This window comes from Empidonax traillii, unplaced genomic scaffold, assembly GCF_003031625.1.
Source record: "Empidonax traillii isolate 1590-97213 ecotype Southwest subspecies unplaced genomic scaffold, ASM303162v1 scaffold201:size1909950, whole genome shotgun sequence".
In the NCBI taxonomy this organism is placed as follows: Eukaryota; Metazoa; Chordata; class Aves; order Passeriformes; family Tyrannidae; genus Empidonax; species Empidonax traillii.
In genome coordinates, this window is record NW_020955394.1 from 195,002 (window position 1) to 221,297 (window position 26,296).

The following is a 26,296-nucleotide window of genomic DNA, read 5'->3' on the forward strand; positions in this document are numbered from 1 at the left end:
ACGATTTTGTAGCCTACTTTAGCTAGTAGCCTTGCTGTTTTCAGACATCTTATTGTGTTTAGAATCAGGGTGGTGCATCTCATCACTGCTTTTCTTGCTCTTAAATGCAGAGCAAAGGAAGATTTTTTCTTGATGAAGATAACCTGCAGCCCGCTGGACCGTTAATGATCCAGGCTTCTTTTGTTTAAACCCACAAAGATGAGTTGTAAAATAGTTGTATCACCTAGATTTTGAAAAGGCATGGTTGGCCTTTATGTTTAAATAAAAAACTGTACTCTTGAGTATGAAGTAGGTTACTAGATCAGTGTAAAAGGAAGTGGATGTGGTATTAATAGACTGGTGTTAGCCACTATAATCTGCATTTGCAGTAGTGCACAAAAAGAAACTGAGTATGAATTTCTGTTCTTATCATGAAGGCTTAGACTGCAAATGAGTAAATATATGTCATAACATGTTTTGAAATGTCATTTCTACACAGGAACTTCCGTAGCTGTTCTGGAGTTGGGCATTTTTCTTTAGCTGCTCCATGCCCTCAGAATGCTGCCATCTTTTCTTCAACAGCAACAAACTTTATCTAACAAGTCTTACTGTACATTCTAAATAATCTTTCTTGTTTTCAGTGGGGAGGGAGAGGGAGAGGAGAGAGGGAGGGAGAGAAAGAAGGAGCAAAAGGAGCAACAGAGATTCTAACAAACATTAATGCATGCTTGTATTCTGTGGTTAAACCCATCAAGTTAGACCATAGAGTCACAGAACAGCCCAGACTGGAAGGGACCTTGAAAGATTGTCTGGTCCAACCTTTCCTGGAAAAGGGAGCCTAGAGGAAATTGTCTAGGGCTCTGTTCAGTTATATCTTGAAAACTGACAGTGATGGGGACTCTACCACATCTCTGGGAAGGTTGTTCCAGTAAATGATTCTTCTTAGTGCAAAAAATGCCTTACATTGAGATGAAAGATTCAAAATTCATTGCTAGAAGAATGAAAGATAGAGAGCCCTTCACCAGGTCTTCTTTCAGTGTTATAAAGCCTGGATTTTCTAGAGGATTTGTGTCAGACAGTAGTGCCGTTGTGTACCACAGGTAACTTCTGGCTCAGTTTGATTCACCTTCTAGCATGTCTACAAAAGAAGGGTGTTTAGACCCAGTCTTAGTACCCTGATGTCACTACAGCTAAAGAAAAACCCTTCTAGAATGAACTCTTGAAGAATTAGTGTTTCACCTTTCAAAGCAAGTGGACTTATAGTCAAAACAGTAATTGCCCCGGTCTGTAAAAGCCAGGAAGTCTCTTACACACTACTTTGAATTTGTGGAGTTTTGAAATATAAAACAATAATTACTGTCATCAGAGCTGATCCAATTAATTTATTTTGCCACAAGATGTCTGTTTCTTATACAAGCTAGCAGAAGTACTACAGAAAATTAAAGTCTTGACATCCATGAATGCCAGGTCAAACGCACATACTAAGGGATTTCCCAGTAGCATTGTGATAGCTTTTCTAACAGTTATCTTACTCAGGTAAAAAATGAGGCCAATTCTAAAGCTTTAAAATTCATATTTTAATATATTTTTTAAAAAATAATAGTGTATTTACATGATTTTCTTACCTTAAAAATATTTTATACTTGCCTATTTTTAAAAGAAAGTTCAGCAAGATGATTACACCACACAGATATGAAAGAACATCCACTGTAGATATGAGCAATTAAAAAATACAGCACAGAAACACATACCATTGCAGTAACAGTAAGTGAGTGCACTTTTTTAAGTTGCTAGCTTCCACAAATAGTTCTTCCCATAGAAATTGCTTAGTCTGTATAAGTAACTTCTAACCACTTTTATACTGGAATTTGCATTCCTTATATCTTCACAAAAATGCCCCCTTTTGCTTATACAAAGATTGCAATAAAATGCATTACAGTAGTATTTCATTTACAAAACAAATGACATAAAAACTTGTTTCTTAACCCATTGGATTGTATTTCACTAAAACAATGTTCTTTCATGGAGATTCAAGCGAGATTCCAAGAGCTGTCTGGATGTGGAAAATTATCTCAATCCTGCCTGGAAAGATGGACTTGAATTGCTGCAAGATGTTGTGTGGATTCCTCTTAGGAGGGATCTCATCTTCAGGTTTGGTAATTAGGATAGCATGTTAAACATTGTATTTAGTCCAAATAAATACAAATAAATTAAAAACAAATCATGGAAGGAAATTATTTTCTTATTGATATGTCTTGGAGGAAGGTTGAGAAGTGAAGCTTGTGGCAATACCTAGATTACACATAAGTGGCAGGTCCTTTTATTTCAGTAGTACTCTCTGAGCAAGGAAAAAACAGCTATGAACAGGGCTGTAATTTTGGAGAAAGATAGTAGTGATCTTCTTTCAAACTTTGTTAGGAAGCCATTTTCCTGTGAAAAGAAAAAGCAGTTAGGGACAGCTTAAAAACACATAGGAAAACCCCACCACCCTGTGCTAGTGTCGGATTAACAGGGTGCTACAGCCCTGTGGGTGGAGGGACAGCTTTTCAGAGCTCTACCTCCAAAAGATGAATAAGGCTTGAAAAACTGTAGCTGAAAATAGCTGCACCTCGCTGAATGTTTGTTTTATCTCTAAGTCAAGACTGTGCCCTCCCTGTGTAAATAGAAAACTGACATGAACTCTATCACCTGAGACCACATCTTCCAGGCAGATACAAGTACTATGTCTCTGATGTAGTAATATACTTAAAAATATCTTCCTTTAAGTCTCCTTATTCTACTATGATGAGCCCCCTGTTATGACAGAATGTTGCCAGGAGTTGATACTTCTCTTAAATAAAATTGACTTTATTTGAAAGAGATGGAAAGAGAAGGCTGCTCAATAAATCTGATGCACCAAGGGGTCCTGAGTCACTATCAGTTCTTTTTTACAGCTATAGACAGAGAAGGATTAAAACAAGCAGAAAGAAAAAAGGAAAAGCAAGAGACTAGAAAATAAATCAGGGGAAAAAATAATAGCAAATAGGAGATATGAGAGAAGTGGGATGAGAGGGGGTGGAAAGAGAAAGTGACATTTACATATAAGTAAAGGAAAAAAGTACCAAGGAAATAACTGACACATGTCATAGGTTTCCAGATTCCCCTAACTGCAAAAGAAAAAAGTATTGGTCTGATGGAACTCTGCAAAAGCAAAAGGGGTCTTCCCTTCACTGGAAGAAGGTAATTTCAGCAGCTGGGCAAAATAATCCACTTATTGACAAGTGTTCTTCTCAGCACTCACCATTGATAGACGGAAGTTCTAGGAGTGCGTCACTCCAAACAATAAAGATTTAGCCTCAGTTATACTTAACTGGACCTTGGTTGTAAGTAAAACTGATTTGGGGGATAAAATAATGTCTTTGTTGAAATCCACAACAAAAGTACTAGTTTGATTTGTGAGCATCACACCTGTATACTCTTCCCTTAAACTGAACCCCAGTAATTTTGGACTGACTCCTCTATGGAAGCGAAATTGTCGCACTGACTGACCTTAGGATGCCACTTAATTTTAGATTTAATATTGGGAATTTCTTATTATGCCTAGTTTAAAGTGCTTTGAGCAGAAGGCTGGACCAAATGATTTTCTAAGGTCCCTCTCAGCTTGAATTATGGTATGATCCTATGAAGAAAGATCAGAAGGTGCCTTTTGAAAAGGAAGTTTTGTTTTAGCTTTGTTCTGTTTAAAGCAGAAGTGAAGCTCTCACTGTAAGTCTCAATGAGACATTCCAGACATAAAATATTAAACCACCAAATGAAACCCTAAGTAAAATGTTTCTGACAGTGGCTATAAAACTATTTTCCCTTAATTAAATGAAATCTCCTAATCAAGACGTCGGTGGAAAATAAGAAACTCACCCAGCCACCGTTCGCATCTATCCACTGGGCTTTGTGGTTTATGATGTACTCTGTGATGAAATAGGAGATCTGCTCCTTCTCCTCCGCAGTCAGCTGAACTCCGTGCTCCTGAAGCTTCTTAGTGAGAAGACCTCCAAATGTGAATATGGTCATAATTCGTCCCCAGTTAGTATTTCCATCAGCAAACTTTTCTTCCATGACACCATTGAAAATTCTCTTGGCAACTGCTACAGAGGTGATATCGATCGTGTCCAAGAGTGGTCTGAGAGCCTCCTCGGTTTGATCTTGCAGGGAAGATGCAATGCTTCGCAAGACGTGAGCAACCCTGGTTTGGGCTGGTCCGAGGTGTGATTCCTGGAGCACATATTGCAGATAATCCTGAGCTAAGTAATAAACGTAATAGAACTCAGCAGTTTCCATTCAATGGGAAATGCAGAGAGCAGTGCACAGCTCTTGATCAGGGTTGGTAATGAGCAGCCACAGGACATGCACACGACTTTTTGTTGTCGGCTTTTGATGGAATCTTTCTGCTTTTACCACAGAATTTCCTGTAAGAGATATGACTTAATGGTGTGGGTTGGGGAATATGTCACAGAGGAAATGAAAGAAAAAGTGTCTGCTCAAAGGGCATAAAGTATGTCTTCTTGAGTGATTTACTATTTCTCTAAATAGTGTGATTCCACAGCTAAAATATATCAGATTTTACCAGAATCTTTAGTAGTATAAATTGGCATTTCTTAGAGACTTTTGCTATGTACCACTAGCAGAGGTTAGGAGTTTGGCTTTTAAAAAATGCCTAAAAAGTGCATGCTGTTGGACCATGCAGCCCCTCTCCAGCACCCGCATCTTCCCCCACTCCAGTCTCCTCTCTGCCAGGGTTAAGGCTGCAATCTGTATTGCAGGTTTATGGGTTATTTCTGGTCACCGCCTTTTGAAGAAACTGGTAGACATTTCCAGCAGAATTGAAGAATGGATAAACTTTCTTCATCACTCAGGTTGTTTTACATAACTGCAAAAAGTGGGAGTACAACAGTGGTACAGGGTTGGATGGACAAAGGGGAAAGCCAGCTTTATAGCATTATCCTCTGTTCCAGACTTTCCCACATTCTCCCTGTGAGTGCTCTTCAAGGTCCTTCTTTGAAGATTTGAATGGGTAGCTTCAAAGACTTCTTTCCCCCATGGGGAGTTCTGCTGTAAAAGACATTATTAGTATAAAAGACAATGCTAATGCAGTCAGCATGTTGGAACATGGGATGGAAAACATAGGGCCAAGCCAGTGATGTGTGGATCCACCTGAGTCCACCTGAATCTTTCAGGACAGGTAACAAAGAAGTATCATGATATCTACAGTTGTTCTTAGATTCAAATTTTATGTCAAGCCGTTATTTTTGGGAGAAGAGGCAGGCATAGCTAGCCAGCTTTTTCCTTACAAGCCTCTTTTCTGAGGCAACCTGATCTTGCTAAACGGTCAGTATGTGTCTGTAGAGAACCCCACCCCGTTGCAAAGGCTTCAGAGCAGCAAGCAGTTTGAAGTTTGTCTGGAGAACCCTTTCTTTCTCCATCCCCTTTTCTTTATCCTTGTACTCCCTACCCACCTCTCATTCACTCTTCTTCCTTCTCTGAAAGCAAAAGGTACTTCCAGCCTCACACACAAACAGGTTTACTTTGCCCCAGGGGTGGCTGTGAGCCTGTTTCCAGCTCTGGGCACTCCCTAATGCTCAGATCTATGGAAGAGGAGCAAAGCCACATGCCTGCCAGCCAGCGCAGGGCTCCAGTCTCAGCTGTCAGGGTATCACTGGCACCAAATTACACTGGGGCAAAGTATGTCTGGACTGTGATACAGCTCTGGTGTCGATACGTTGCTAACCCTAGATAGCCCCACAAAATGAGCTGCTGCTCTGACATCAGTTTTTGCAGAAACTCATTGGGTAGGCCAGGGTAATTTCCGTTTCCTGATCAAGTGTTTTCTTCTATATGTGGTGAGTCTGGCCGAGAATGACACAGTACAGTCTTCCATGCACAGTGGGGTTTGAAACCTCAGGCTGTCACCAGCACAGCACAGTATCAGTCACTTCAGTGATGCAGGAAAATAGTTCCCTTACTTTCTCTTGGAAGCAAAGAAAGGGAAGGCTTGGTTCTGCATTCACTTGTGGAAGAGAGTGGTTTTAGGAGGGCAGTGTGAGCTGGAAAATTCTCGTGTTAGATATTTCCTCCAGGGAAGGATGTGATGCCAGGACTGGAAATGGGCTGTGGATGGAAAGCTTGATCTCCACTCTTTCATGCATGCATGTTCTTACCAAAGCTCATTTTGAAAGTTCAGAGGTGTCCTCTATCCAATACCTGCAGCTGCTGCTTTGGAAGAGCTGTTAGGCTGACTTTGCCTTCGTTATATTCAGTGATTTCAGCTGCCAGCATTTTATGAGGAATGCAAACAAACAAACAAAAAAGGATGTGACAGTCCCTAACTCTTCCCAACTGGGCAGGAATTTCTGGGGCATTGCTCTACCCAGCCAGTTCCCCTCCTGTCAGATAGTTGCTGCAAACAGCGCTGAGACAGGTACTTGAGCAGACGTGACAAGAATCCTCTTTCCATATAGCACAGTTTGTGATGTTACAGATCACTCCTGACTTTCTTAGTAATTGATTAATGAAAAGCTTTTTGTACTCTTTGAGAATGTGAGTAATAGTTGAATATGAGAACAGTGAACAATACCTATGGAGACCAGTTTTGTTTTCTTCACCGTCAGCAGTGTCAGAGCACAGGCAGAAGCAGGTATTTCTTCATTAGTGGAGCGTTTAGAATTCTGAAGAGGTGATGAAATAAGACCATGAGTAATGTCACCATTATTGAAAGAAATCAGTGTTAATGCCTTGGCAATTTTGGTGCAAATGCTGCTACTTAGAGCCTCTTGATCTATTAAAGTGCTGTGAGGTGAAGCTCAGGGCTCAGCTCCTGGATAGGGGGTGACAGCTCTAAGCAGACATCTCTAACAGCCAGCTGTGACACTGGTGACCAGAGCTCAGGATGTAGCTGTTGAAAATGCCCCAGGTCTCTCTCCTTCAGTGTTAGACACATTTCCTTTTCAATAGCGTACAGTGGAGGGTGCAGCTCCAAGTGCTGGATGTTCAGTAGCTGTGACAGTTTGTATATTTATACACACAAAAAGTCAGACCAGGGTGTGCAGCCCCATGTCCCCAAGCAATAATGGTTAACTGAACACTCTAAGAAATCAGCTTTGGCAATCTCTTGCCTGTATCATACCACTCTAATGCTCTGATTCTCATTTTCTACATTAGGCAGAGCCTTCCTTTCTTCTACCAGACTTTACTCATATTTTGTAGCTGTAAGTGAATACCTCTAATTTAATGAAACTCTACTTATCCTTCCTACCTGCTCTGTCTCACCAGTACTGCATAGACTGCATTCTCAGACACTGCACTGCTGCTCTTTGCTGAATATACTTTAAGTGTTAAGTGATAATAAAAGGCTTGAAATAGAAACCAGGATGACATGGAAGCTCAAATGCAAACCCTCCCCTCATTACTTGGCAGTAGGAAGGGGCTTCAAATACTTTAATTTAAATCTGTGCCCGGTGGATTTGACTATATATCCTATCCTAACCTGAAAAAAGCTTATTTTTCCAGAACAGATGGGGACTGAGTTGACAGATCCTCATAAAATTGACTTGCGAGAGACGATGTTATCTCATCACGTTTGAGACAAAACCAAGCCAAAATGACAAAAGTGTTGTTGAACTATTCATGCTGCATCTGCCTTGCCAGAGTTGTTCCAGTTCCAGGTGATTGTGGGAGCTGCGATCTTTGTCTGGAGGAACAGTCTGAGGCCTTGAGAAAATTATTGCCGGTTTTGTTTTCTTCTTTTCTTCCCTTTTTGATGTCCCAATGGGGGTGGTTTTGTTTGTTTGTTTGTTTGGGGTTTTTTTTTGTGCGGTGTTGGATGTCATTGCAGAAGAACGGCTCAGTTCACGTGTAGCTTTCCAGCTATCCTGCACAGCCCTGATATGAGACTTCGTGAGGCTTTGGTGGCGTTTATTTCCCGTGTATTTTGCTGTAAACGGGACTAAGCTGGCAGCCCCGAGCCCCGGGCTCGCTGATGCTTGCAGAGGCTCGGTAGCCCAGTGGAGTGCTGACATCTAGTCGCAGCCGGCTGCGCTGCAGCAGGGAGTGAGCAGCGCATCCCTGGAGCTCCTGAACACCCTCAATCCTGTGCTTCGGGGTTCTGTGTGCAGCAAAGAGCTAAAAGTACGGTCGGATTGGGACTCAGCCCCTTTAATGATCTAAATTAATAAATGATATTGTGTGTCCAGGAGAAAGCCAACCGTGTCCTGGGCTGCACCCAAAACAGCGTGGGCAGTGGATCGAGGCAGGGGATTCTCCCCCTCTGCTCCGCTCTGGTGAGACCCCACCTGCAGTGCTGCATCCAGCTCTGGCGTCCCCAGCAAAGGAAGGGCATCGACCTTTTGGAGCAAGTCCAGAGGAGGCCACCCAGTCGATTAAATGGATGGAGCACGTCTCCTGTGAGGAAAGGCTTAGGGAACTGGAATTGCTCAGCCTGGAAAAGAGAAGGCTTTGAGGTGACCTAATTGCGGCTTTCCAGTGCCTGAGGGGAGCCGACAAGAAAGATGGAGAGGGACTATTTACAAGGGCCTGGAGTGACAGGACAAGGGATAATGGCTTCAAACTGAATGAGGGGAGGTTAGATTAGGTATTAGGAAAAATTCTTCCCTGTGAGGGTGGTGAGGTGCTGGAACAGGTTGCCCAGAGAAACTGTGAATGACCCATCCCTACAAGTGTTCAAGGCCAAATTAAGTTGCTCTGAGCAACCTGATTTAGTGGAAGGTGTCCCTGCCAATGGCAGGGGGGTTGGAACTGGATGATCTTTAAGGTCCCTTCCAACCCAGGCCATTCTGATTGTGAGTCTATGAATTCTATCAGCTGAGAAGCACCAAAGCCTCCTTAAACATAAGAAGTTTTGGGAGCAGTTAATTTTAAAACCCTCCAGATCATCTCTTAATGTTTCTAGGATAGAAACAGAATCCTGGATCTCAAATTCTGTGCCAATTGAAATAGAGACTTTGACCCAGCTTACATCCTACGTGTCAGAGATGCACTGAAGACAAGCTCCAGGAAGAATGGGAGGACGCAGCTGGTTTTGCATCTTCTGGGCCAACTGAGACATTCTGGGACAATTGGAAAGCCAAAGTGGTCCCCAACATACACTAAAGCAAGTAGCTACTCCAGCTTACTGCTGAATTGTGGTGCTGCCTAGAATGACTGAGGGCTGAGCATTATGGCATAAGGTCTGTCTGCTCCCAAAATACCCCACAGCAAAGGCTGGGAGGATGGATCAAATGGAGATGCACACCATGGTTCTCCATTGCTCAAGCATGAGAATTCCCCTTGTGACTCCTCTATAGCGCTCCAGAGACATGAGGGAACTGTAGGAATGGCCAGGTTTGGCTGTGTTACTCAGGCTTCAGCTGCTGCCTCGTCACTTCCCCTGGTAACTGATTCCAAGTCAGAACCTGTTTTCGTCTGGATCCCAGGTTCTGTCATCATTATGAGTCAAGGAGGCAGCCAGACACTCTGCTCCACCATGTATGTGTCACGTGTCATCATGTGCATGTGTGCAGACACATGTTCTACATTCTCATAAGCCTTTCCAAATGTTTATGTGGGATTAGGAGAATTTGAACAAATAGTCATAGTTGTCAGCAGTGAGCCACAGAAACATAAAGGTCCCTGAGCTTCCCAGACAATGGAGCATGAACAAGTAAAGTCTTGGTAGAATCTTAGCAAGATCTTGCAGATGCCAGCAGAAACACTGAAGTCAGCTTCCTGGCTGAAAGTACTTGCTCCCAGGAGGAGGGAAAAGAATCTGCTTGTGAGTATTCACAGAATAAGAAGTCAATAGCTTGTGCCTCAAAATGATAACCAAAACTTTGTGTGTCCCTTGCTCCCACAAGTCAAGGGTGGTCTGGAGTGTTGGTTCATCCTCCTATAGCAGGTGCAACATGAACACTCTCACAGTCCATTTGTGATTGATCTGCAGATTTGGTTCAGTTCTGTGTCTTCCAAAGACATAATGCTGCCAGGAGAGACAGGCATTCAACACCTAAGCCTGCTTTGAATGGTGGTGATACTCAAAATGTGTTGAGGCAGCATTTCAGTGACATATCTGAGCCTTACTTAGCATACAGAGAGTGCCACTGGATGACAGTTCCAGAATATGAGCAAGATTTAGGTAAAGACTTTCCACTGAGCATAGGATAAGATATAGGTGCACAGTTCCTTTTGGTGCCTTCTGGAAAAAAAGAGCAGCTATTCATTAAAGCTACTAACAGTTTAAAGTTAGACATGCTTTTAAATTCTTTGCTATTCGATTTTCCAATAGAAGCTTATGTATCTCATGTTTTTGAAATAAATCACTTTGAAATTCAAGCTCACTTTACCAGTTACAAGTCACCTGGGTGTCTTAGAGCTTTCCTGTCCTCTACATCAGCCCTCCCAGGAGCCTGCTTGCTTCCCTGCTTCTCCCTTTTAAATCAGCCCTGCATCTGCTCCTGTACTTCTCCCTTACTTAAGTCAAAGCTGCATCTGCTCCTGGTACTACTAGTAACCTTTGCCCTGGGTCAAGTGTTAGTGATTCATAGATTAAGCATCTTTCCTTTAGAAGATAAGGTATTCTTTTAATAAATCATTTCACTCCTTTTTCCATATCCCCTCTGTTGATGACCCTGTGAAAAAAGTTTGTGGCAGCACTAGTATTTCTACTATAAATAAATCTGTCTTCATGGAGGTTCATAACTCATTTTTGTTTTACATGCAGGGTTCTAGTCTGGGGGCACATTTGTTTTTGTTCCCCTTTCAAATTGTTTTGAATTATTTAAGGTTATAAAAAAGACAAAAATACAAGTGTATAGTGTATAGTGTATAGATGTTTTCCTCTTCTATAATCAATCCAGATCTTTGAATAGAAGTTATGATTAAGGAAATGAATGTGTAATGTTATTTCAGTAATTTTCATAAGCACAAAATAAATATTAATATTAAAACACATTTCTGAACCCTAATTCAGCAGTTTTGCTACAGTTTTATTACCTTCTCAAATGTGTGTTTGCATGAAAATTTTGTGGTGCTAGTGCATACTGTTTGCAGCTTCTTTTTTTTTTTAATAATTAAAAAAAAGTCCTTCATATGAAAGAAAGAGAAATACAGAGACTACATTGCTGTTTGGTAGGACTTTTCTGAAGTCTAAAGGCAGTTGGTATGACGCTCATTCCATCCACCTATAGCCTAAGAAACTGGGCTCCATATGGTAGAATAAAATTTCCTGCATTATTCAACTGCAAGGAAGAACTTGTGAACTTAATATCCCAAACGACCCTTCTGCAAGTTTCTTGGGCCCTAACTGCATTTCTCATTCTCTTGATTTGCACCGTTTCAGCAGACACTCGGCCGCTGGCACTGTGCAGTCTTTTCAAATGATTATGTGTAAATTGCTGCAAATTATAGCAAGAAATTAACTGTAACTCCCATGGTATATCCTTGTGTTTATTATAATTTTCTGATCCTCAGAAAAAGCATGCTGAGATGGCATTTCTGTGCTCCTAGGAGGAGGCTGTGAGCAGAAATAGCAAACTAATCTGTCTCCCCAGGTACTTACACTGCATTCATCGCTGTGCTGTCTGAGCATGTAATACTGTCCCCTCAATCTTTTTAAGTGAAATGATGTCCTGTTAACTAAGTGTGAAGGAAGCTGATGCTACCATGACCAGTTACCCAAACCTGCTGCCAGTCTTGAACCAAAGCAGAAAGAAATTTGCTTTTGAGCTCATTTTTTAAGGATGGACTGCTCTTCTAATGATGCAGCGCTCTGTGCTTTGAATTGCATTTGTCCATCTTCATTGCCCTGGCTGTGCACGGAGCCCAGGTTCTGCGAGGGAATTGAGCCTGTAAGCATCTTAGTAATGGTGCTGATACCAGGGCCTGCTCAGGCCCTAAAATGCTCTGTCTTTCAGAAAGCTCAATTCTTTTAGACCCTTTCAAATAACCTCAATGCAAGGCATTTACTTATTTGTAGGCAATAAAGCAACGCCGCAACGCCCCAGCTGGGAGGTTGTCCCGTGCTGGGAATTCACCCATCCAAGCCAGGAGGAGTGTCCTTCCCCAGCTCACTGAGCGTGGGGAGAAGCACTGAGCTGACACAAAACCCACTGGCCTCACAAAACAGCAGGAGTGGGACCGTGATAGTCTTTCATTAGTCAACAGTGAGGGTGATTGCATTTAATCTGTGAGGCATTCTATCAGTGAGCAAACTCCATACCAGCAGTTCAGGGTATGTAACTCTGAGTTTTCACAATAAAACCCCAGAATACCCATTCATCCTTAGCAGACTTGCCTTTGTATCAATTTGTGACTAGATTCTTGGCATGCCAGGGAATTATGCATCATAATGACTTAATCAAGGGCTTTCACTGTGTATTCTAGAGCTGAGAAACCTTTTTAAACCCAAATGCAGATGGAAGCTTGGACCCAGCAGTGAGTGCTTTGCTCATGAAGTCAGAGGAGCTCTGCACAGACTGACCCCCTGTGCCTCTGCAAAGCTCTATTGATTTTGGTAACTTCATCTGTGCAGGGATGTGATTCTATCTACAGGGAGCTAAATGAAGCCTAAAGTTATCGATTTTCAAGAGCAAAGAACTTTAGTTAAAGATCTCTTGTGTTTTTTTTAATTATTCCTGATTTTGAAACATGACATCACAGCAGAGTAATGATATTAAGACGTGACAGTAAATAAAACAGCCAGTTTCATGTGATTTAATGCAGTAAGGGCAAAGAGAATGGGATTGACTGAGTTAGACAAGGTTTTTATTTGCTCTTTGTGCTGGATGACTGTTAATCACTCAATGAGAAATGCATTTCCAATGGCCAGTGCTCAAGCAACGTAAATAATAGCAACATCCTTGTTTCTCCTTTGCCCTCAATCTCCTTTTGGAGACTTGACAATAAACAGCCTTTCCCAGTCTATTTTGTAGCTCAGAATCCAGATCCAAAAAGCCCCCATCCAATGTAATTAGTTTGCTTTACATCTCTCCTTTATACTCCTGAGCTAATAAATGGCCACTGCAGTTCCAGAGGGAGTTCATTTTTTTTTTTTTGGTTGCCTGCAGGGGATTGAGAGCTGTTGTGTCACTTGAGCACAACTCAATTGTTTTCTGGATGTATCGGCAGCTACCAGTGTTTGCTACAAAAGGTGGCAAACCACAAAACATGGAGTCATTATATCCAGTGCAAAACTTCAACTCACAGAGTTTTGGTTGCCCCTACTATTGGATGGGCTTCTCCAAAAGATTTGCTGATTCTGTAAATGCAACTTTAGCTTTCTATTTATACTTACCTGTCCTTGAGAAAACTATTGGTCTCTCTGTGACCCAGTTCCCCACTTCTAAACCAGAGGAAATTTGAGAATGACTTTCAGGTCTGTGTCTGTTGCCTGTATTTAGCAGCCTTCCCAAGGAGGTGTGTTAGGGAAAGGGGGTTCTGCATGTGGTGCCCCAGCTGGGCTGGACCTTGCTGAGGTGTTTTAGCCCAGGCTGTTGATGGTGACAATTCTGTAGCCACAAGCTAAATGGAGCTGAGGCAGGAAAGAGCTGACTCAAAGGACCATCACTCCAGTCATTTGCCATCTGTGTGTGAGTCAGAGCCCTAATATTTGTTTTCCATCCTTTGTTGGAAGTCAGTGGAGCTGTTTATTTATGCAGCAGTTAGCACGCTGGGACCTTGTTCTTGGCCAGGTCTAGGTGATAGTTTTATACACAGTCTAATGTAGCATGTTATAGAGCGAGAGCCTGCATTTGGCTTTTATATGTATGTGTGTGCATACCTCTTGAATCCCATTTTTCTCCCACATGACACTGTAGATAGCAGATAGATCTGCCTTAGAGATGCCAGAGATGTAGAACTCATAATTCTTTGAACATGTGTTTTGGTTAAGTCACCAAAGATTGAGTGCCTGTGAGGCAATCTGAAAGGCAGTTTTATCAAGTTCATCTTTTTAAATCACTTTTCTTTCACAATATGGCTTGCTAGCTGTAAAATTATTCTATTAAACTGTGTTACCACACTCTGAGGCAATTTGTTTTCTTGTGCATTGATCTTTGATCCAAGGTACTTGCTCCTGAAAACATTCTTCCTTTTTAACCACTTAAATAGGATTTAATTTTGTATAAATTAGAAATTGGTGTAGAACAGCATTTCTTTTTTATTCTGTCTTTTGTTATTTACTAATCACTTTTTCTGGACAATCAATTTGTGGTCAGATTTCTATTCAGTCACGGTCAGATTCTTTAGTGTTTAGTGTACTAAATTAATTTGTTGTGTAGCTCTCCAAAATAGTTTAAAATGATAGATTTCATAAAAGGGTGAAAATCTCATCTTAAAATAAAGAGATTGTTTTGCTGGTATGTAATGTTTTGCAAACTGGAAACAATTGTAATAACAATAAACTACATTTATTGTTGATTAACTTGTAATCTAATGGAAACTAATCTCCCCTGGAAGGTAAAAACACAACACACTCACATGATGCAGTCAGGTTTTCTGTTCATGGTGTCCAGCTGGATACCCAACAAAGAAAATGACTGGGGGTTTATTGCATCAGTTCCTTGCCAGACAACGTTCTCTCCATTAGCCATGGCCTCTTGTGAAATCAGGAGGCGTTTTAGGTGCATTGGGGATCTCTAGCTATTGTTCCTCTTTGAGGCATTGTTTTCATCCTGAAACATCCATGCAGTCCTGTCCCCTTTTGTCCTTTCTGCAGATTTACAGCCAGTCCTGCAGCCTCACATGCAGGTGTGTAAGGTTTGCTGATGGTGCATCCTCCTGCATGGAGGGAGGTAGTTTGGAGCTGCAGGATCCAACCTGCCCAGCTACTGTCTCGACTCTGAAGGGTTATGAACTCCTGAGAAAGCAAGGCTGGCTAACGAAGTGTGGTCCAGAAGCTCACACTCTTGAGTAGGGTTCAGTTTTAGCAAACATATTCCCTAATTCCTGGCGATATTAACAAGATAAAAATGCTGAGACAAACATTTACAACCCCAATAATACACTGGAAGTCGTGTTCTGCTGTGAAAAATGACACGGTAAAAATGCCGCTTCCAAGCTGCAGGATTATTGGTTTTCACTGAGCCCAGACCAAATGAGGTCAGTTTACAAGCAAAAATACAGTATTTATCTCTCAGCTGCTGGCCATAAAAATGGGTTATGCTCTAGGTCAGTTACCCTGTAGCCCATGTAGTCATTTCCCCAGGTAGGTGTTGCAGTCATGACTTGGTAATGCTTTGCCTCTGCATTGTGTTTGCAATAGGGAGGTTGCAACTGGATGCCAAAGAAGTCAAAATAGGTTCCTTCCTTCTGATAAATGTGCAGCTGCTAGAAATGGGTCATCCAGTCTGCCCTCTTTGGTAACACAAACCATAGAATTTCATTTAGTACCTTCTGTGTGTAGCTCGTAACTCCAAGCTAAGACAGGGTCTGCCGGCTACAAGTCCCTCACAGTTTTATCCTATAATTCCACTTTAATAGTTTTGCAGAGGTGTAACAGTCCAGAACAGGCACTCAGATTCACACATGCCTTGGAACAACTGTTGTGGTTCCTTCTCCCAGAAGCATTCCCTCTTGGTTCTTGCATTGGCCCTGAAGCTATTTGAATGTTGGTGTAGTAAATGTTGTAAACCATCTTTCTACCCTGAAGTCCCTACCCCTCATCAAATCTCAAAAATTTGTTCTGTACCACTGGTGTGTTTTGCAGGGGGATCAGTGGTTAAACAACGAAAATGATTGATAACAACTTCACGATTAAAGCTAAATACCTTCACTGGTGGTGTCTTTCTGACTGTGTTTGTACACTTATTTGAGTTAGGTTATGGTGACTAAATATTCTGTCATGATTAACATTACACAAACTAATGTCGACGTCTCTAGTCTCCATATCCTCTTTTATGAAAGTTTGGTATGTTGGTACCTTCTGGCATATTTAAATGAAGAATAACACTGAGTCAGCACGGGCTATCCCTTGTTACTGTGAGTGATTGCATCAGTGTTGACTCCTAAGGAATTTGTAAAAATTTATTTCCAGAGAGCAGTTGAGTTATCAGCCTCCAGAGGACTGATCGATAGCAATTGGTTTCAGCTATTACAGTGCTTTTAATTTGGCATATTGTCCTTTTGTCATGCAACTTCACAGGATTTCTTCTGGCTTAAGGAGCCTGAAGAAAGGGAATATTGACTTTTGAGTGATTAAAATCTTGGAAGCTTTACCTTCAGTTTTTCTATAGCATCTCAATATAGACAGAACAAACTACTGAAGTTAAAAAGATTATTAAGGCAATACCGAGCAGGGAAATTTTTGTGCCAAGAATTTAGTCATGTATGTCTGGCCATATTAATGGGAGTCCTACTGCTAAATCCCTGTGCACCCTGGTAAATAATTTGCCTAATGATTGCAGTTAAGTACAAAAAACAAGCACCATCTGAAGCTGTTTGACTTACAGTGCTTGATACACAGGAGCCAGAGAGAAAACAGCACTGCAGTGGGAGTATCTTGGGAGTGAGGGGAGAGGAGACTGGTGTTAGGATGAAGATGTCTTGGGACATCAGTGCTCACTGTAATGGATTCATGGCACAGGCTTTGGATCCCACTGCTAGGGATGCATCTTTCTGACCCTACATCTCAAGAGTCCAGTTGGGAAACTCTTGTCTGAGCTGGGCTCCTGGCTTCGAAAATGACACCCAACTGTAGAGTCCAGGTAATCTTTAATTTGCAAAAAAATTTGGTGTTAGATGCAATTTGGATATAAACCAGTACTTCTATAGTGATTTTTTCCCCATTATCTTCCCTATAAGCAAGATTTCGCTTTGGTGCACACTGGTTTGGTACTTGCCATCTGCTTTTGCCAGTGATTTTTCAAGGGAAGGTCTGGTCAGTTGTCTTCCCTTGTGGTCCAGTTCCATTCATCTAATGATAGGTTATACAGGAGGCACGATATGGACAGTCTGTCAGGAACTATCTGCTATTTCAGGTGGTAACTGAGTCCTTTCCTAGCTACATGTAGCAGCAAAATGAATTTCAAAAAGTGACATAATAGAAGAATTTCTCACCTTCCCTATATTCAGTTCTGATCTTCTTAACCTTCAAGTATACCTGGCAGAGGCAGCCCTAAAGCTGAAGTTAGAGCAGACTGTGGGAATGCACTGATGATGCATCATCTCTCTAAGTCCAGTAGAATGCTATATATCCTCCTACTACACTTAGGAAAGATTAGCTGTCTGTTAAATAGAATGGTATTATCTGCATTACAACTCAGACATCAGCAAAGCACCTACACATCCCTGGCTGAAGGCTGCCTGTCATCCACCTTCCCACGCATATCACGCGTTTGGGCTGTGGGGAGTAAAGCTGTGTGTGCTCAGGTCCTGAGCCCAGGGGAGCTGGGCTTCACAAGTCACTGGACTGCTTAGGAAATATTTTAGAGGAACTCATGCCCTGCTAGAAATGAACCTTTCACAAATGAACCTTGCCCAGGTCACAGCCTTGTCCCTGAGCTCAGGTGGAAATACTGTGAGTGTGGTGACAGGAGACCTAATCCTGGTGGAAGCGCCATCATCGCTCAAAAGTGATGAAACGACCACAAAATACCTTGTAGCATATTTTTACAAGCAACAGCATATCAGCTCTTATGTCCTCATCAAATTCCAAATCAAGCAATTACCTTGCAATTTCAAATGGCAATATTATTGTTTGCTTCATTACCTGCTGCGCTCGCTAATGTTGTTTGTGCAGGATGGTCACTATTTCTCCAGCTTAGCAACAGTCATGTTTTAGCAATGAGCAGAAAGACCCATTATCAGCCTCCACAGCACCTTGGATTTCTTCAGGATGAATAGTGCAATATAAATGTAGAGGATTATTTAAAAACCCATTGCAAACACTTCTGGCGTATTAGCCATAATAATAGTCTGCCTGTTTTATTTGGCCATAATCCAATTCCTTCATCAAGATACAGTACCTGGTGCATGTACTCACAGACCAACCAACCGGCTCGTAAAATAGCAGGGTGGCAAAATTATCAGGAAAAACAGTGATGTGGTTTTATATTGCTGTAAGTTATGGGCGTGTAGTAAAAGGGGAACGTGGAGTTCTTGAGCCAGTGAGCAAAAAGGTGAGGGGTTTACAGCAGCTGTAAGTCCTGAAGTGTGCATTTAATACCAGGTGATCTTTAGCTGTCCAGCCTGATTTTTGTGTGCTGGTCTAATGACAATAAAGGTGAAATAGATAATTTGGGAGTTGGAAAGTATAGCAAGGCAATGTTTTCTTTGAGATCACTGAGCAAACAAAGATGTGAAACAATTCAAATAAAAAGTAAAAATGTACAGGCCTCCATAAGAGCACAAATGAATAGTTTATTTGAAATCTGAGGAGAAATCAAGAGAAAAGTCCACATCTGATATTTAAACAATATAACCACAATAATACAATTAAAACAGATGTAGTTTCTGAAAAAATTTAGTTTCTAATTTAGTGCTTATTAACAGATCTGCATCCTCTCTACAAAGAATGCCTCCAAGGGCGAATGAGGCATGGCACAGTGCCAGCATTGACAAAAGCAGATATGTCATATTAATTGGCACCTCTAAATAATATATATATTAATGCTGATAATACTCATCAGTATTAACCAAATTATTCCTGAACAAATGTTGCCTGAAGATCTATGCAACTGGCAGATTGTTAAAACTTTTTTTTTCCACCAAACATTTGTTTAACATGAAAAAACCTCCCTGGAAGGGTTTACTGAAGCACATTCTCATGCTGCCAATGATTGCTGAAGAGTTTGGATCTTGATGTGCCGTGTGTGCCCAAGGCTCAAGTTCTACAAATGAGGTTTATGCTGGGCTCCAAACTCAGCTGAGTCCTGTAGCAGAGCATCCTGTGCTTAAGCACAAGGATTTTTAGAAGCATCTGCACAAAGGTGTTGTTGTCTTCAGCTTCTGTGTTGCTGATTCAGAGATAAGCATAGAGGAGGGTCAAGGTGGCCCTTCACCACCTTGTCAGCTACTCAGATGAGTGGGTGGATTGCCAACTGAGCAAACCTCAGCTCGCAAATCTTCCTCAGTTCCTGCTTGTTTGTTCCTAAAGGAAAGCCTGGAGAGAAGCAGATCCCAATATCTACATTTGGCTCAACTAATTAAGAGATGCTTTAGGCATAGACCTAATCAGCCAAGCCTTAGAGCACCTCTGTTCTGGAGATGCTTCTTTTCTGTAACCACAATTGGGCTCAGTCGTTCACCTTCTGTGAACTATGAATTTTCTTCTGACACAAATAGTGTCACCAGGGAAGAAAGTGTTACTCAACACGAGTAAATGTGACACCAGCTGGGTCTGTAGTTAAGTCTAATCTGCTCTGAAGTGAGAACTGATGTAGGCCTAACCCTGCTGAATGAGTCAGTGGCAGAAGCAGGGCAAGAAGAACAATCCCTTATTACCAGTTCTGCGATATAAACACATGCCTTCCCTCTCTGCCTTCCTAACCCTTCATTAACACAGCGGTAGCAGTTAGATTCAGTTTATTTTTTTTCTCAGGATCAACTTTCACCTATTTTTTTGAGTTAGGCAGGAATCCTTCCTCCCCTCCCTTTGCTCTTCCTCAGCTTTCTCTGTTTCTATAAAACACCAGGAGTGTCAGACTCCTCATGTTTGCCAACATGAAACAAAAATTGCTGAGATATACAAAATGCTTCATATTTGCTTAGTTGCCCCATACCTGTCACCTGGGCACATTTCTTACAGTTGCCCTTCATTCTTTGTGAGGCACTGCAGCCCCACATGAACATTTAAGAGCTGTGAGTCAGGCCTCCAAGAAAAGTCATGCATGACTTAAAATCACAAGGATGATCAAAAACAATAAAATGCATATTTTCAATTTGCCTTTGGGTTTTCTAAGGTTGCGAGGCACACCCATTTCAGGTCTTCAAGCCCTGCTTTGCAAACATTAAGGCTAGAAATTCAGGGCATTCATTTGCCATGAGCTGCACATAATTTCTTGTTTTCAGAAAAAACAGGAAATATCATAAGACCTAATGGCCAGAATTGGCAGCACTGGTGCTGTCACTGAATGTACTTAGAGAAACTAAATGAGTGATTTTTTGCTCTCCATCTGGAATGAGGATTGCTTTTCACATCAGCACAATCACTTCATGTTTGGATATGTCCAACTACTTAAGAAAGTATAGGTTGTGTTTGCTGAGGCTTTTAAAACGCCAGTTGGTTGGCATTGGATGAAAGTCACAGTGGGGTGGACTGTTCCCCAACTCTGCACTTTCAGCCTATGGTTGACTGTGCCACTGATTTGGCTTGGGTTTGGCATATTCGTTTCATCTGTTCATCTTCACACAGCTCTGTACAGACTGAATACCATTCTGAATTTTTTTTCCTGTAAGCCTTCTCTCCTTTTTTTTTTATCTCATTGTGAATTTTGGACATTACAGCAAGATGCTCAAATGGCTGGACTTGGCACACCCCCTCATCCAGACCTTCAGACTAAACACCTTGATGGCAGCCACTTCCCTTGGGTAAACAGGATTCTGCAAAATGACAATGCAGCTTGTCTAGGCAGGGGATGGGACACATCCCAAAGTAAATAATGAACTCCCTCAGGGGCTCATGGCCACCGCAAACATCACCACCTCCTGCTTCCTGTGGGAGATGCAATTCCTAGAGCTTGTGTTCTTAGATGCAAAGAGAGCACTAATGGTACCTGCCAAGACACACGGTCCTTCCCTTGAAAAAGGGATGAGAAAACAAAATACATTTGATAGATGTTAGTCATGTTGCTTATTGCATTGCTGGCACAATCTCCACCTGGGGGCTCCTACACTCACATCCAGGATTTGGGGATGAGTCAGACACACTGCATATGCACTTATGGGCAATTGAGCATACACAGAACGTAATGGGAATTTCATGATGTCCCAACTTGCTTTGGCTTCCTTTTGTGCAACAAGATGTCTGCAAATCCTAGACAGAGCTCCTTTTCTCTGAGACAAGGTTGCTGGATGGAAAAACATAGCATGTCCACAGGGAATTGCATGGGAGGAACATCAGGTTTTTTGCTAGAAAAATAGACTAAGGTTGCACGTTACTGCTGGTCATGTGGCCTTGGTGATGATTTTCTGAAATCTGTAGACGCTGCAGTCCTTGTAGCACTCAAGGATCTCTATTAAACAAAAAGTTTTCAGCCTCCACATATGTAAAATAAAGCTGGTTTCATGTGATTCCCCAGCACATCAAAAAGTGAAGACAAATAAGAGCACATTGGACCTGTATTTTGAAAACCAAAAGTCTGTAGGCCAATCACATGGCTTTGGGGGACCTGAAAATTTATTTCTGAGCAGCTGGTGTCGACAACTTTCTAATTTTCATTTAATAGCTATGCCTGTGCTTGTGTGGTTTGGCTTCCTACACCTTCTGTAATACAACTATCAATGTTACTTTGTATATATTAAACTTAGTTTTATTTTTCCTTCTAGTTCCTCAGTCACTAACTGGAAAGATAATGTTATATTCAAGGCAATTATTCAGGCATTACAAGATGAAAACATGGAATATATTTCCCTGGGAAATAAAGTTTTCAGACAGTCTTTTCCACATATGGAAAAGGAATGAAAGCTCCAACACTGCCTGTTCTGGTTCCCTACTTCTAGCAAAAGAAATGTTAGGTTTGTTTCTTTTTTCTTTCTTGAAATGAAAAAGATTGTTAAAAAACAAGGATTCAAAACTGGAAGGACAAAAAAGGCACAAAGCTAACATAACATTGAAGAGAGAATGTTTGTTAGCCTTCAGTGGTAGCTTCCCTTCCATGAGGCTGTTTTACTGCAGGCAAAATACAACAACATAGCGATGAATAAAATATTAAATGCTGCTGAGACTTTTATAAGGACATTTTTATAGTTCAACCAGGTGCAGTGGCATTCTTTTAATTACCTGGACATGACAAAGAGTGCTGCAAAGCTGAAGTGTTGATTCTCTGCTATACATAAGGCAATAAAGGTACCAGCCAGGGAAGGGAACTCAGCTGCTGGTAGAAGATTCTAGTCTGTCCACAGAAATGGTCATTGCTGTTTGTTCTGATCTACCATAGTTATTACACTGCTAACAGCTGGAAATAATTTTAAAGGGTATAAAACCCACTCATAAAAAGATATCACTTGATTTAGCCATCAGATGAATTCAAAGTACTGGTGTCTTCCCAAATGCTGGCACTCTCCAGTATTTCCCATGGTGTCTTACTCAACTGAGTGTATGTAACACCATAAGGAGTAACATGTCCAGTCACCTGCTGATGCTCACCCCTTTCTTCTTCCAGACATTTCCCAAGACCTTACCAGAAACTCATTCTTTGGGAGAAGAATCAGTCCTGACTCCACTGAAATATTTTCTACAAGTGGTACCAATGAGAACTCAAACAACATTTTTTTGCAATTAATCGATTTGTCCATGGAGTATAACGAGTGTAAATACTTGCCCCTCTGCTGAACCTGCTCCCTGGATGCTGGTTAGGGAAATTCTTCCTTAGCAAGAGACTGAGCTGAGAACACCTGAATATCTGCCATGTCCTCAGCTCCTGCTGACTCCAAGGACAACTGAACTCACCCCATTTTCATCTGCTTTTTGCAGGTCCTCTCCCTTCTTCAGGACCTGTTATAATCCTATATAGTGAGCACTTTTAACACTCAGTGGCTCACAACATAAGCTGTTATAAGGTAGGGAAGTATTATCTAACATCACAGCAGAGAAAAATTATGCATCTTGCCCAAGATCATGCAGGAAATCTGTTGTAACACGCAGGAAAAAATCTTGGAGAAGTAACTTTGTGTTAGATATGGAGTAATACATAGGTCTTTAATGTTTGTTATTGCTCTACTTTCTCTGATTTACTCAAGACTTAATATTGATTTTAACTGATTTTTTTTTACACTGGGATGTTTTGTTAGTAGAAAGCTTTCTGGTTTATGGTTTGTATTTCTCCCAGTTCCTCTCTTGCAGTAGCATGGGCTCTGGCAGGCCAGCTCCAGCACAGTTAGCAGTAGTTTTATATAGGATCAGTGCTTCTCCCAGTATTTTCTGTGGTTGTTTTTGACACTCACATAAAGGTAGCACAAAATGTTGTGTGTCTGTACCACAGTTCATAATCCAGCATTTTAGCACCAGCACATCTCCACCACTGCTTTAAGCTGTGAGCTGGGCCAGCTGAGTTATAAACTAGGCCACCATCCCTTTCTCCGGTCCTTACTAGGAAGGTGGAAACATCTCATGGAGAAGAAAGATGGAGACAGAAGGATGGTGATGAAACAATATCCTTCTGTGGCCAAAACCACCGGTGCTCATTTGCCAGAGATGACTGGGGGCTGTGATCACTTCTCTGCAGGTTGACACACTGGGCAAGGTTGCCATGAGCTGGCTTGACAACCAGCAGAATTCCAGTTGTTAAAACCAGAGTTTGGCACAGGCTAGTGACTGACTGACTCAATAAATATTATTCTGATTGGTTTTGCAGCCCGTGTGGCTCATCAATGGCTGCTGGTGCCTGAGCTTTGGATTGAGGTGGGTTGAGTATTCCTGTGTTACATAACAGCCCCATCAGTGCCTGTCACAGACATAACTTAATGTTGACATATTCAACTATGTAATTAGGCATGTCAGAAAAGTAACAGCAGCGGTGTGTTAAGCACTGTTCTCTGTGAGAGCCTCTGAGCTCCGTGTGGGGTAGTGTAAATATTTTGTAACAGTAAGGACAGTAAGAAATTAGAGAAAATTAATATTCCCAAGCACATTTTAGAGAACACTACATAAGAGTACAAAGCACAGTGTAGATTTTTATAAGGCAGTGTTTACGAAGAATTTACATTACTTACACACCCCAACTTTTTCATGGCTGAAGTGCACAGGAGCCCGTCACAGCTTCACATGTGGGACACTGTTCTAGCGGGTGTGACTTTCAGAAATAATAGGGTTTTGCTAAGAAAAAAAAAATTCAACTGCAGTCTGGAACACTCTACTGTGGTATGTTGCTCTCTTTCTGCAGAACTTGTTCTTTTTTGTGGCAACTCTGATAATTAGAAATTTCCCACAGGAGGGAAAATTTTGCAAGCCTGTAAGTTGTCCTCTTTCATTTAGAAGAGGAGAAGTAGAAAAAGAAGGAAGAAGCAGAGGGGAGCAAGCTGGGAGGGATTTATTGCTCTCAACCTGTCAATGATCCAAATCCTCAGTCTTGTTCCATGTGTACTTTTGTTCAGGAAGTCCACTGGGTATTTACTGTGTGTAACTCGGATAAGCTGCTAATATGGCTTTTTAATATGTCCTGGACAGTGCACAAGACATCAAAAGACCATACAGGGAATCAGGCATCAGACTTTTTCAGGTTAAATTAAATTAAATTAAACATCATGTGAGCTGGACCAGACTGGCTTTATAAAATGTTGCAGGGATAAGGTAGGAATGAGAATGGACAGGCCTCTGCTCTTCTCTGATTCTCTGTCATTGAGGTCCCCATAGGCTACAGCTGTACAGGAGCTGCTCTCATGTGATGGGACTCAAGGGATTTCCATCTGTTACAGGAGAACAGGAACATGATACCTCTGTCTCTGGCCCTTCCTTTGCCCTGTGCAGAGAGTGCAGGGAGCGTGGTCTGTGACCTGTGTTCACCACCAGTTCCCTGGGAAACTACCAGCACGGAGGTGAGAAATGGATAGACTGTTCCTCCTGATGTGACACAATGAGCAAAGTACACTGCAGAAAAGCAGGAAGGCTGTGACCAATTTCTGGCCAGGAAAACTTGGGGATTTCTTGATTGCTTCAGGATCCTTGCATAAAAGGTACTACCCAAAAGCAGCCCCAGCTATCAATCTTCCAATAGGCTTCTTTTCCAAGAGAGAACACCAGGACAGCAATCATCCCATGTCAGCTTGATGTTCCCTGCCAAAGTTTACGAGAGACCTCAAAGCTTATTGCGACACAATGCTTGGATATTATGGGACAAAAATATGTGCTGTAGGTATATTAAAAGTTGCAGCTTCAAATTTCCCAAAGAAAGCATACAAAATCTCAAATGCATTATGAACATCTGTGAAGCTATAGAAATGTCCTGTTTTAGTACTTTCTCCAGTAAAACATTTTATTGTTTTTAAATCCGTCAAAATCTGATGACGTTTTTGACAGAGGAGATTAATTGTCTCACTTAAGGAAACACTGATCAGATCTGCTTTGCTGTAAAACTTTTTATCAGCTGCAAATTTCCAGCCATTCCAGTATCCAAGACTGCATTAGAAAAAGACTTCAGGCAATATAATTTTACAAGAAGTGAGTAACTGCTTGGAGATTTTTGCAAAATGGTTTCCTTCTAAGCAATCAAAGCAACGTTTTAGCTTCTCTAATGAGGTAGTTCCCTCAAGGAGCTGGAGAATACTGACACCAGATACTCCCTCTGTTGTTGCAGCAGATTTCTCTGGCATTGACAAATAGCCTCTCTGAGCTAGCAAGGTCGGATGGACAGGAACAGAACAAACAAGAACAACAAGCCTGTAGTAGTCTGGTGCTCCTGGCATTCCTAAGCAGGTGGGAAGACGGATGAACAGGCATTTTTGTCATTTGGAACATTTGTATCTCAATCCTTGACAGACACTCCAGGCATATTGTTTGCTTTCTAGACACCAGGATGTGTCCAGGCACAGAGTTATTTACAGAGGACAACCCTCTAAATCCAAGAATCCAGTGACACAGCATGAGCTAAGAGCTCTGCTACATGCAGTGGAGAAAACAGAAAGTTGCAAAAGCAAAAATTGGCTCAGAGCACCCTCAGGGATGCTCTAAATTCTGCTGGATTTAAAGGCCTTGGAAGTAGTGCTGCTATTAAGGGATCACTGAGCATTGCTGCCCTGACAATAGGATCTTTGCTTCCCTTAAATTTCAAGGACTAGAGCAGAGTCAGGTAGGGCCAGCTTTCTTGAGTGTGTGGAGACTTCTCAGTGGCCAAAGTCACCCTGTTAGAGCATCTCTGGTCCCTTTGTACTCAGTTTATCACCTGGGCACCAGAGCACTTGGTAGCCTCTGGGTTTTCTGTACAGTTACCTATTTGTGTAAAGGCTTATGCATATGGTATCTGGCTATTTTAATGTTACAGAATTTAGAAGCCCAGATTTTAGCTTTAAGTAGTAACTAATACTAAACCCCTGTTTGTACCATAGGGTGAAAGGCATATGCATATGAACAGGATATACAAAGCATACACAGAGGCTGATGTGTTAAGATGGTTCTGTTACAGGCAGGACTGGGGAACACAGAGAG

General features: G+C 41.7%; 1 protein-coding gene across 1 annotated transcript; it reads right to left on the minus strand.

The window, feature by feature from the left end:
* Nucleotides 1–1,589: 1,589 nt before the first annotated feature.
* BCL2A1 (BCL2 related protein A1) lies at nt 1,590–9,147 on the minus strand. Its single transcript, XM_027887033.1, is given in 4 exon segments — nt 1,590–2,409; nt 3,874–4,256; nt 6,587–6,677; nt 8,984–9,147. Coding segments are annotated over 4 exon segments (669 nt in total). The 5' UTR covers nt 9,074–9,147; the 3' UTR covers nt 1,590–2,304.
* Nucleotides 9,148–26,296: the final 17,149 nt, after the last annotated feature.